At 40.8% G+C, this 12969-nt stretch overlaps 1 protein-coding gene across 3 annotated transcripts in view; it reads right to left on the reverse strand.

Moving 5' to 3' along the window:
- adam19a (ADAM metallopeptidase domain 19a) overlaps positions 1-12969 on the reverse strand; it is a 173075-nt gene that overhangs the window by 91254 nt on the left and 68852 nt on the right. Inside the window, exons 1-2 of one of the 3 annotated variants that reach the window (XM_020594849.1) lie at positions 12398-12536; positions 10248-10342 (exon numbers count right to left, since the gene is read on the reverse strand). The exons of 1 other annotated variant lie outside the window; for it this stretch is intronic. In XM_020594849.1, the coding sequence (XP_020450505.1) occupies positions 10248-10342; positions 12398-12434 (132 nt within the window). In that variant the 5' untranslated portion in view covers positions 12435-12536. One more of the 3 variants, XM_020594850.1, reaches the window with a different exon arrangement.

A 12969-nucleotide genomic window follows, 5' to 3' on the forward strand; every position in this document is an offset into this window, starting at 1 on the left:
CTGATAATGAATGTAAAGCACAATTGTACAGGCTGATGTACAGTATATGTGATTTATCATTTTTCCTATTGTAATTATGTCTGAGTGGAGAGTACATTGCAATAAAACCATCAAGCAGGATTAACAGTTATGCTCCCCTCCAGTCCCCAGGTCTTATCCAGATTTACTCTTTTATCACCCATCTCTGAGTAAAGCTACAAACACAACAAATTGTGAATTCAAGACCATTCCATCCAACATTATTAAACATGTCATTCCAACGTCAAGTGACAAATGCTCAGCAGAAGCATTTCCACATCTCTTGCTTTATTTTCAGCTGTTTAGTTCTGAAACTTTCCGGGCTCCAGAGAAAACACTGCAACTGGTCATGGCAGGGTCACAGTTGGTGGTGGGTGGGACATGTGGCAAGGAGGACAAGGTGAGAAGGGAGAAAACTGAAGACACCAAGTGGGACAAGAATAAAAGTGTGCATAAAAGAAGGAGGACATTGGTGAAGTACGAACTGTCAAGATGGCAATGAAGTGGACAAGATGAGGTCTTACAATGTCTAAAAACAATAGATTTTCATTTTGAGGAAACAAAATTCAGGGCAGCATGGTGACGTAGTGATTAGTGCTGTCGCCTCAGCAAGAAGGTTCCAGGTTCGAGTCCCGGCCGACCTGTGCCTGTGCAGGTTCTCCGGCTTCCTCCCACAGTCCAAAGACATGCAGCTTAGGTTGATTGGTGACTCTAAATTGCCTGTAGGAGTGTGTGTTGTTGTCTGTCTCTAAGTGTCAGCCCTGTGATATCCTGGCGACCTGTCCAGGGTGTCCCCTGCCTCTCGCCCAATGTCAGCTGGGATTGGCTGCCCCCCCCCCCATGACCCTGTTCAGGATAACTAGTATAGATAATTGATGGAAAACCAAATTCAGGAAATAAACTGTTTCCTAATTGCCACTTAGAAATACAGAAACAAAAAGTAACAGAACTAAATTACTGACAGTTGTCAGTGATGTCATAATTAAGCTACTGTATACTTAGGTGTGACAGATATTTTTGTGGGCAGTGGCAGTGCTTTTGTAACTGATGAGGGGATTTCTTACTGATTTTTCTTTAGAAATTAAAAATCTATCCAAAATGTTCCCAAATAGGAGAAGTCCTTCTCTTTCTCTGTGGCCGCAATTCTAAAATGATGCTGTCTGCCAAGTGCCATGCTACTAGGGGTACATGATATGCTGACAGCAGCAGAGAATCATCCACGTGAATGAGCCTTTTGAAGCACAAAGCAAATTGGTCACATGATTCCAGTAAAACGAGGCCTCATTTGTCATTGGTCACATGACAATTTGTTTGGAACCACCCTCTCTGCTTAACACAAACCTCGATACTTCGGTGTCACACATAAGATATGCAATCTCATTGTGGAATATTTATATGCAAAAAAGAGGGGCTAAGAAAAATAGTTCTTCATTTGATTTCATCATCTGGCATGATTTTCTACTGGGTCAGAATATAAAATGACCAGTTACTTTGCCTTGTGGAAAAGCATCTCCATTTCTTTTTCTACTTCACTGCCTCTTCTCATATCTCTGAGCTAACATCTCTGGGTCAATTCTTCAAAATGACTGGTTCAGAGGTTCTGCTTAGCGAGTTTGTTGTGAAGTATCTGCACATTTACTGATCAGTTTCTAAATCCACATATTCCCTCAGCCACATTTGTGGATACAGTATTTCACAGCAGCCACTGGTGTTGGTGCTTTGAGTGATTTGGGCTGCTACTCCACATTTCTTGAGGTTATGGTTACAGAGCTTTAATCTTTATCCTGCATCCCCACTGGCTTACAGAGCAAATAAATGATAACGGAAGGCTGCATCAAGTACACGCATATTAAAACTATGTGTAGGGACATGTTTGATCATGTTTCAGTAACAGTCACTTTGGATTTTTTGGTATACAAAATCCTAGAGGATGACAAAGAATGTTTGCAGCAACTATGACTAATGGAGAATTGGAAAAACAACTGGCTAAGACGTTAGAAAGGTCCTGTTCAAGAGGTTTAGTTGATGAAAAGAGACAGTGAAAGAGAAACAGAAGGTGAGACAACAAAAAAACAGGTAAAGATAAATCGATGCTGAGAAACAACATGAAAACAGAAAACAGGAAGAGACAGCACAAGAAAGAAGAGGGACAGTTGTTGAATTTGGCCACGCCACTGCTGCTTAGAGGCTTTGGATACACATGCAGAGGAATGAAGGCAGCAGCATCGATGCATCAGATGGAGCTCCAAGCCCGGGCCCTCTCCGTGCTCTAGTGAAGCAGAGCTAACACACACTGTGCCAGAGGAGAGCTTATTAGATAGATCAAAGCTTGTCTAATCTACAAGCTGAGAGAGGGCCCTAACAATCCCCCCTTTCCTCCTGAGAGACAGTGATTATCATACAGGGTTATGAACAGTAAACATACAAAGATGTGATGATGTATGTGCTCCTCAGATCTGTGATGTGACTGTGGGGCTGCCACAGTGGCAATAACTATGTTTTATTAAAGCTAATCTCTGGCATTACATGATGCCAGGCAACCCTCAGTCAGTGACAGTTAATGTGTGTTCATTTAATGACACAAGAACACACTTAAAGCTGCAATTTTGAACAATGTCTGTCACAAAATGGTACACACACACTGCTGCAGTGCACACAGCCCCGCCTCTTCTCACTCACTCCGTGTCTCGCCTCATTTGCTCCGACTGAATTAAGCTAATGACAGACCATGGTAGGCTATACTGTGGGTGTTAGCTCGTTACAGATAACAAGTGTAGAGCCTCTACAACCGGTTTTGGTTGAAAGAGAAAATGGTAGAAAGTGGCACAGCAATACAGTGATGCTACACAGCAATGCTAATAACCAGTGCTAACAAAACAAATTCAGCAGAGCACCTGAAGGGCTGACACAACGACCTCTACAAGGAATTCCAAGAGGTTGGTGACAGCTCCTATTTCAACATCAGTGAAGAATTTAACAAGATGGCTCACTTAACTGTTGAGTGTGTTGCCCTGTTGTTGGCCCAACAGTCATTTGTGATTCTCAAAGCTAAGCTAATCCCCCTTCAGAGCCATTAGGTCCGCGTGAGGAATCTCAGACAGCAGAGATTCAGTTGATAAGAAAATACTTTAATTAGTAAAGTAATTTAGATGCTGTTGTGTTTTACAGAACGTGTGACTGTTTCAGAGGCTCCTGGACATGTGTAGGCGAGCTCTGGAACTAAAGTACCACTTTTTCCCTTTTACCCTGATTGTATGAGAATGACTTTATCTTCTCAGGTGATTACACACCTGAATAGTATATTCCATTTCAGCAAACAGATCCCTCCAAATCCTAGAGCACCTGAAATAGACCTATCACTAATAATTCCTCATTACAGAGAAAAATGGTGGGCACATAACTGTAGCAAGTACAGTTCATCAAACATGAAGCCATAACTGAGTCTGTAACTTTAGATGAATTTTAAAGGACAGTTTGAGTAATAACTTCACCACTTGCCTTTGTTTTAATGGCTGCAACTACATAAACAAGACAAGTTTTATGAAACCTGAAGTTAACTTGAAATGGTATTTACAAAACTGAAGATCGGAACTAGGGCTATCACAGTGAAGGAATTTTCCCTGTGGTAATTTAGGGTGGCTCAATACTGCAATATGCGATATTACAGGCATTCTTTGTTTTTGCAAATTACAGTCAATAATACACAAATGTGCCAAAAATGGGAGAGCATTCATATGGAAGCTCAGTATATAGGTTAAATGGTGTTTACCCAATATCTGGCCCCAAAGAGGGGGGTGTCAGGCCATGCTGTCATCAATCTTCAGAGCCCCGCAATAAGCAACACCATTTTCCTGACCTAACCTACCCTTATCAGAAAACATCCCTGAACCCTATCCTCACACAAGCAAAGAGCAGATATGTGCTTGACACCCAGCACCTGCATTGTATTTGCTCAGGCTGGGCAGTGGCTGGTCCAACTGGCTTGTAATGGCAGTGAGCTCTGAGAGCCAGGTCTACTAAGGCTCTCAAACAAAAGAAGATTATTAACAATTCCAGTGAGTCTGTAGCTATATTATCATCAACACAATACAAGTTTTGTGTTTGTAGGAGTGACTGTCACATCCGCTCCACCTCACCTGATGGATCTGGGGCAAGCTGCATGGGTGTGGCTGATTGGCACCTTCACAGGTGTTCCCCTTCCTGTCATCAGCCACTACCTTACTTAACCAGCTCACAAATCGCCGGCACTCACCAGTTCATTCATCTTTCTTGTTGAACCTTTGACGGCCGACCTACGTATTGCCTGTGATATCAGCAACCTGTGAATCCAGCGCTGTTTTCAACAACAACAACAACAAGACTGATCCTCATCTCAGCTGTCTTTTCCTGCTCCCAGTAAACATCCTACTCAACGCCAACACTCCTCATCTCAGCTGTCTTTTCCTGCTCCCACCTGTCTGCTTCTCACTAATCCAGCCTGCCTGCTCCTCACTGCCTCAGCCTTACACTGACTTCTTCCTCCGACCCACTAAGGACTGTTCCTGGCGGCCCACATCCCAGCTCATGGTTGGTCCCACTAGACCCCGAGTTCTCACATTCTGAATCCACCTACCCATCACCCAGCTGGCTGACCACCGGCCCCAACAGTGATGGCAAGTCTACAAGGTCATCAGGTGGGCACCTTCTCACTAACTGGTGTATTGTTGAGTTGGGCCCATGACACCTAAAATGCTCATATATATTTATGTATATTTTATTTCTTACACATTTTGTCCTGATTATAGTGCTATATATAGTAAATGATTGCAGCACAGTCTTAATGATGTGTAAGAGGATATTTGTCAAAGAAACATAAAAGCATAAAACTAATTTTAAATAAAAAGGCATATAAAAGACAGATGAGAAGAAAACCTTCATTTCCTTTTAGCATAAAGAATAGCATCTATATTTAGATTTCAGTTTCCACACCCTTGTTGCGTGCTATGATGTTTCAGACAGGATCAGAGATGGGTAACAGTGTTCCTGGCAGTATTAAAAACTCTGATTGTGTGCTCGTTGCACAAATACACATGTATTTGCAGGCAACTTTAGAGAGCAGAGAAAATCTACTCTTGCAACAGCACAAACACCCAAAATAATTTTGGTAAAGCAAGGTTCGGGATCTCATTCTGAACAAATCCATCAGATCTATGAGCTGTCCAAATCTGACTTGTTCAACTAGGTCTGGTGTTATGCTGACTGACAGTTTTCCATGGTAAAGTAAATCAACCAATTGGACACCTGTAAACACAAAGAATAATAAAAACATCTTTCTACATAGCTAGTTAGGAGCCTAGCTACATCCATGAAAAATAGACAGAAAACTGGGCACAGGAAAGGCAACAGATTGTCAAATTGATTGAATGAACTAAAATAAAAATATTTTTCTTTTTCAGTACAATCTGGAATTAAGTCAGTCCCAGGCACCAAATACAGTGACATAATTATCAAAGGGTTCAAAGATTTTTATTGTCAATTCACTATATGAGCAGGACATACAGAAAATTGAACATTTCTCTCTCTCCTCGTAATGAGTGCCATGCCATTTAGGAACTTAAATAGAATAAAAGTAAAATAAAAATAAAATAAAATACAATAAGAAACAGGATTAAAGTAATTAGGATACAAACAGTACAACTAATAGGCTATGAGTCAAAAAAAAACATGTACAGTCAGTGACCGTAGTGCAATAACAGAAAGACTGTCATCACCATTGTGCTGGTGATGAGGTGCATGATAGGATATGAGATGTATATGGACAGTAGTGCAAATGACCAACAGCAGCAGAAATAATAGTTAAAAAAAACGGCCAGCAGATTTACGTATAATATAACAAAAGGTTTGTGCAAAACACATTTGTGTAAGAAGTAGAGGCGTGTTTGAGCTTTCTTGGCCAGTGATGTGGTGTTGTTGGTCCAGGAGAGGTCCTCAGAGATGTGCACCCCCAGGAACTTGGTACTGCTCACTGTCTCCACTACAGCACTGTCAATGGTCAGTGGTGGATGCTTTAGAGGTTTTCTCTGAAGTCCACAATGATGTTTTTAGTCTTCCCCACATTGAAGAAGAGGTTGTTGTCCTTACACCACTGGACCAGTTGGCACACCTCACTCCTGTAGTTGGCCTCATCACCAACTAAAGTTGTGTCATCCGCAAACTTGGCAATGTGGTTGGAGCTGTAGGTTGGCGCACAGTCGTGGGTCAGCAGTGTGAAGAGCAATGGGCTGAGCACACACCCCTGCAGAGCCCCTGTGCTCAGCATGATGATCTTGGAGATGTTGCTTCCAACCTGCACATTTTGTGGCCTCCCTGTTATAAAGTCCAGCCCCCAGCTGCAGAGAGAGAGTTGTCCATGTTCTTGTTCAAGCTGCTGGGGGATGATTGTGTTGAATGCTCTTGATGCAGACAGGCAGTCTGACAGACAGATAATGGAGTCAGACAAGCAGGGCACCGGCCTTGAAACATGTAAGAACAACCGCTTGGCTCAGGGAGATGTTAAAGATGTCCATGAGGACATCCTTGAGCTTCTCGGCACAGTCCTTTAAAAAAGGACCAGGTATGTTATCCAGTCCAGCTGCCTTGCTTGGGTTGATCCTGGAGACACACAGCCTGCTCACCCGGGGGAGGTAATTATGTAGATATAAAAGAAGAGCATAACATTTCCTTCCACTTTTGGTGGTGACACAGGATGTTTGTTGTTTCTATGAATACCAGTATCATTCAGTTGGTATGATACTCACAATAAAGGCCGTGGAGAGTTTCTTTACATTTCATCATTTTGCAAAAAAAGATTTCTCATCACTGTGAACCTGAAAGTAGACCTGAATTTTGTTCAGGTTTTAGTGTACTTTATCAAACAAACAAAAGTTCAGAGAAGAAACCCAGCCATACTCAGCTGTCCTTGATTCTTTCCCTGAAACACACTCAGCTGAGTTAAATTGTAATAACTTGAAGTATTTGTGGAAGAGGTTTCATCAGTACCATGTCTATTGAGAAAGCAAAAAGGAGGAATCACATAATTGCTAAGACCTTAAAACTGGAAAGTAAATCAAAGAAAAATAGTTCCAGGATGGAGCTTTCCTGCACAGACTAGACTGACTGTGGACCATGCTCCTTTCTTTTTTTGAATGTTTTTCTCCGAGTGAAACTAGGCCATGAAATTGTTGAAGGAGCTACAGTCGTCTCCGGTGCAATTTCTCCCGATCAGTCAAGCAATATGGAGAAAGGCCAGGAAAGGGAAAGGTGTGAGCGGATAGAGCTTTACAGGAAGAGGCTATCACATCTGAGACCTGAAAGGGCTTGGAAAGCAAGGGCTGAGGACGTTGGAAGAGGTGTGAGTGGAGAGAAACTGATGGCCGCTGTGAATTGCAGAGGATAAAGATGATTTGTTGCAGAAGAACAGGTTCTCTGAATAACCACTTCCTCCAGTACTGTGTCAGTGTGTTGGCATGCAACTTGCTAAATGACATGAAGAGCCTCTATAATTAATCTATGTCAAATGCATGTCACAGCTGCTAAAATTAAACAAGACTTGTTCTGAAAAGAGAGAGGAGTGTGGAGAGGTGGAGGTGGGGGAGAATGGGGATGAGCATATAAAGAAAGGCACTTATTACTGTTCCTTTCAATCCCCTACAGAGCCAAAGTAGGGTGTTGACAGCTTCCAGTAATCAGTCAGGCTCAAAAAGCAAAGGGGCCAAGGTATTGTATTAGTATTTCAAAAGAAAAGCGATCACTTCTATTTTGCTTTCTTTGAATACTTGTGTAATGATAACAGAACGCTCTCAAGTTTGAGGACAAATTTAATAAAAAAAAAGACACCTGTAATGACTCATCTGACTAAAAGTGATACAAATAATGACTGAATAAAGTATCTGTTTTGGAAATGGAACTTGAACCAGAAAAAAAAAAAGATTTATATAAATCTGTAATGTATTTAATACAGCTTCATTACACAGTCACAGATATGAACCTTACACTGTGTGAAATCATTCAACAAAACCAATACAATTGTTGAAAATGGACCTTTCTATGTAACTTTGAGCTCATGTGCCTGGTCCTGGCATTAGTCTGTGTGCAGTACATTTGTTAGCGTATCCAATCTGTTCCCTTTTTACTTGCTAGCTGTGTTCCAAATCACATATATGCTAAACATTCTTAAATAAACCCACTGCCCAACTGACACAGTTAACTACTACTGTAGCTGGTCAGCATAATGGAGCAAATGGCAGGAGAGTCAGTATTGGGATTCATAAGCAGCCCTGTTTCACTAGTCTCAGTGTGACTGGAGTTTCCTATCCATAAATTAACTATTATATAAAAATAGTATTGTTATGGTACTGTTGCAAATGTTTGCCATGCAACATGCTCTTATGTTCCAAGACTGAAATTTTAATAATTTGCACTGAGACAATTTTGATTTTGTACGAGTTAACTGGAAGTTCTGGTTTCACTTTATATTGTAGGTATAAAAGGGTGTGTTGGATTCAGTATTTGAGTTGAGGAAATGTTGATTGTATTTTTAACATTGATACTCACATCTAATATATTTTTATTCATGAGCAAGTAAAAACTTCAAATCCTATTAAACCTAAAATGGATCATTTTTAATTAAAGTTAATTTTGTATCAGAGTGTTGACAATACATATCTACATGCCTACTGACCTACCTACCAACCTACCAAAGGCCTCATTTGTTTATGGTACTTAGAGCGATTGCTTGTGAAACTGTAGTGTTTAAAAGGGCCTCACTCAGTCCCCTCAGACAAAAGAAAAAGCTGAACTCTATTTTTAAGCAAAAACAACACGTCCTCGCTTCAATATCGAACAACCAGCCATCAGTTTCCATTATGAGTCAGCAGCTGTGATGCTCTGATTCCAGCTTGTTTAGAAGTGTGTTGATGTTTGTCTGGATCGCCTGGCTCTAAAGCTGCCTCATGCTGTGATAGACATGGTTTCCAGGCTAATCACATGCATCACAGCACCCAGATCTACTCTTTGAGTTCACACCGTAGAATGTTCCATGCAACAAACAACAACAAAAACTAATGGCCTGCTTAACTGCTACCAAATCCATCTAAGAAGGAATTCAGAAATGTACATTATTGTGACGCACAGCTGGAGATTTATGTCAAACACAAATGGCCAGAATGCTGAGATTTTTATCAAAGCATGTTGAAAACATGGCCTCTGCTTTCAGTTGTAATTATTTCCAATGAAAACTTACCGACACTGGTAATAAATATTAATTTGGCCTCTGGTGTAAAAACAAGCGACAGTACAGGCAAGTCCAGTCTATGTAACATTCTATCTTGCAGATGACAAAACTGATGTTGGACAAAGAAAAGAAGAAAAAATAATCACTGAGTGAAGAAAGAGGGAGGGAGTTCAGGGACACATCCCCCGCAAGCTGTTCTGAAAGAGAGCTGAAAAAGAGCTTGTCACTGATTAAACCCTATCCAGCTACAATAGAATGACAATTATAATACTCTCCAAGCAAAGACGTCACACATAATTTATTTCGATGCCTCTGCCCTGACCGTGACCATAGGTAACTGCAGTCCAGCTGACATAACAACAGCAGCAGGGCATGAGACTCACGTACTGTACCTCCACTTTTGTATGGAACAATTTATGACAAATTACAAATACCAGCAGATATACTGATCAATCATGTTACAGGCATTACTGACAGCAGGGAAAGTCAGTCAGACCAAACTGTGCGCTGTTGTCACTCACTAAGTTACAATTTCCTTAAAACAAACAAGTTTCACAAAGACACACCTTCATTAACACCATGGGGGATATATGTTGTCTATTTTTTATGACAGTGCAGTCATGACAAAAGCAGCTGTAGTGGGCGATGCATCTTTATCAGGCTGTGACTGGAGTCAAATTCTGAATCCCCTGAGAATTTCACACACTGGATGCAGCTGTGAGTAAATAACACTATATAAATGCAGCTGGTTACAGGGCCAGAGTTTCTCTTTCTGGTCAGTGATATTAGCAGACTACTGAATATTTATGGGCAATACTTGGACAATAAATATTTTTGTCATCACAATTTAGAAATGACAATAATTGGTAGAAGAAGAAAACAGAGGTAAAGAATCCTATGTCTCACTTTTCTGTGCCATCAATCAAAGTCAGGTTTCCACCGCACTTTAAAGCAGATAAGAGAATCTAGTTTGATTCACCGTTACTAAAGCCGATCCAAGCTCCACCTGCTCATGATGCATTCCTCCCTCAGTAAATGTATTCAATCTCTCTTCGGTGTTTCGCCCGGTAATGCCTGTAACCCAGATGATTCACGTTCAGGCAACATGGAAAGAAATCCCTCTCATAATCAGCCCCCTGAACATACAGCCATCCAAGACTGTTTTCAACATTGTGCAGCTTTAATTTTATATGCAACAAGAATAATAAAGCAAAGCCTATGAAACCTGCTGTTTCCTGTATGTTTTAACTTAATCTATTACGGCTCTATCCATTTTACTTTAGTGTATATAGTGTACTATATATATATATATATATATATACACCATCTCCAATTCTGCTTTTTGTTGTTTTAAAAATGGTTCCATGATTTTTTTTTTCTTTCTAGTATTAGTTTTATTTTGTGGTGCAGCAATGCCTCATTGTCATTGTTTCAGATCTCCCCACTGGAATTATTTTCACCAGTATATCCTTCACAGCAACTCCTGGTACAGTAAGTCTGGCATCTGCAACCACTGTTGCATATTCTACAACATTTTGGTATATGCCAAACTGAAAATACTATACCTACTGCTTTGCTTTCCCAACCTATCTGCCATCAGACACATAAACCACTATCATGTCACGGCATTTAAATGACATTAGCTGCCAACTAAGTGTGGATGAGACAAAGAGATGTTTCGTTTGTCACCACAGCTGTGTAGGAATAGCTCAGTCTTCAACAGTTAGTTATAGGGAAACATAAATCTGGAAGTTAAAGCGTTGTGTGTCCCTGAATTCCACAACGGACAAAGATGAAAGTCTAATCTCTGTTTATCATTAGCATATTATCTAACATTGTTTACAAGGAAAGCACATTTCACTGAAGTTGTGACCAGATTTGTGATCTGCAGCTCCATTGTAATGTCAGTCAAAACAACTGAGATTTCGAAACAGGGGAGTCAAAGGTACAAGTTTACACAGAAAAATATCCATATAAATCAAATCATTGAAGTCAGAAAGAGAGAGGCAACTTTTTCTTGCATCCTCCCTTGGATGTTGTACTCAGCACCTGGAAACCTCACAGGTCGAGCCCCCTTTTAAGGGAAACTCCTCTACACCTACACCTCTGAGCTTCACTTCTTCAGCCTGCTGAGAGCTTTCTATTTGACTGAGACACCATGGTAAATGACACTCCTACAGAAATTAATAAAAGTTGTGAATATGGTACAAAAATACAGAAAAAATGAATAAAATAAAATCTGCAATAACAAAAACTATTCTGGCAACATGCATTGTTTCTTCTACAAAGACTTGAATTGCTTATGTTTGTGTAGTCAGCTACCTGAGCACCATGAAAAAGCAATTTCGATGCACGCCTTATGAGTAATTTATCTGCTATGAAGTAAGTCCCCACTCACAATGCTTAGCATCTCACATCACTCTTGAGCAGCATGAAAGGTTTCTGGAAATGGACGTGGGTGGCTGGATGAAGACTGATATAAGAAATTGAGGGCTCTTGTTTGCAACTTTGGTATTTTATCTTCACTGAAAAGGTGCTGTGTTTACCTATTTAATATTCATCTGGAGTCATGCACCATAAACACCATTCCTCATAAGCCATTTAAAAATAAAGAGCCTGTTAGGAAATCTAAGTGTGAGCAACTGACAGAGCATTGTGCATTCAAGCTAATATGAAAGTATCTCTCCTGTCCTTTGGCCTGTTTACTTTATTCATCTCACTACTTTTGCCTTGAATAATGTAGCCTGCTTACAGCTGCTACCAAAAACCCTAAGATAGAGATGCCGTCCATTTACGTAATATCCTCAAAATCCTCTTCATCCTCTGTAAGATCACTTAACCAGAATGCTAATCCTGTCACCTTTCACCCTTCAAGCCCCTTGCCAGTCACAAACCAAGTGCCTTAAATGTCTGGCCTGCAAGCAATATTAGATAAACATCACAACTCACCTGAGACTGTCTGGCACCAACTTTAATCTTAATGTCTAATTCTAACCTGAACCCTAAAACCAAGTCAGCCCCCTCAAACAGCCTTTTGAAGGTGGAAGGACCTGCTAAAATATCCTGACTGCATCAGAGATGGGCACATCAAACCTTATTCAAATTCAGACTGACCCGCTCTTTCATCACCTTTCAGCTTCATATTTCGGTCATCCAAATATCCCATCAGAGAAACACCAATCTATAAGGAGTTTGTTTGGAACAAACTCAGCAACATAAGAAGGAGACTCCCCACGGTGCTGGCAACTATTCAACAAACTTTGACGGACTGCTGTTTCCTGCGGTAAACCGTACTCATTTCCTGTATTTGCACTGCGTTGTGCTTGCTTCCAGATTGTTGAGAAATTAAACTCACTATTTCTAGGTTCATCTGAATTTTTGAGTGACAACATACGCTTGCACCACTTGTTTTGCAGAAGTTCTTGCTAACTACCAAATTTAACTTGCTACTTTAGGTCGGCTAGTTTAGAAGCTAGCTAAGCTAGTAGCTTAATCGGGAGCAATGGCTTCCCCCTCTTCCTCTCCACCTTTCTCTTGCTCGGAGTGTCGCATGTTCAGTTATTCCTCTACCTCCTTTAGCGATAATGGTACTTGTAATAAATGTCAGATGCTAGCAGCATTGGAGGCGAGGCTCACAGACTTAGAAGCGCGGCTCCACACCATGGAGAATAGGCCAGCTAGCTATGCCCACGTAGCCGGTG

This window comes from Monopterus albus, unplaced genomic scaffold, assembly GCF_001952655.1.
Source record: "Monopterus albus unplaced genomic scaffold, M_albus_1.0 scaffold25.1, whole genome shotgun sequence".
NCBI classification, from domain to species: Eukaryota; Metazoa; Chordata; class Actinopteri; order Synbranchiformes; family Synbranchidae; genus Monopterus; species Monopterus albus.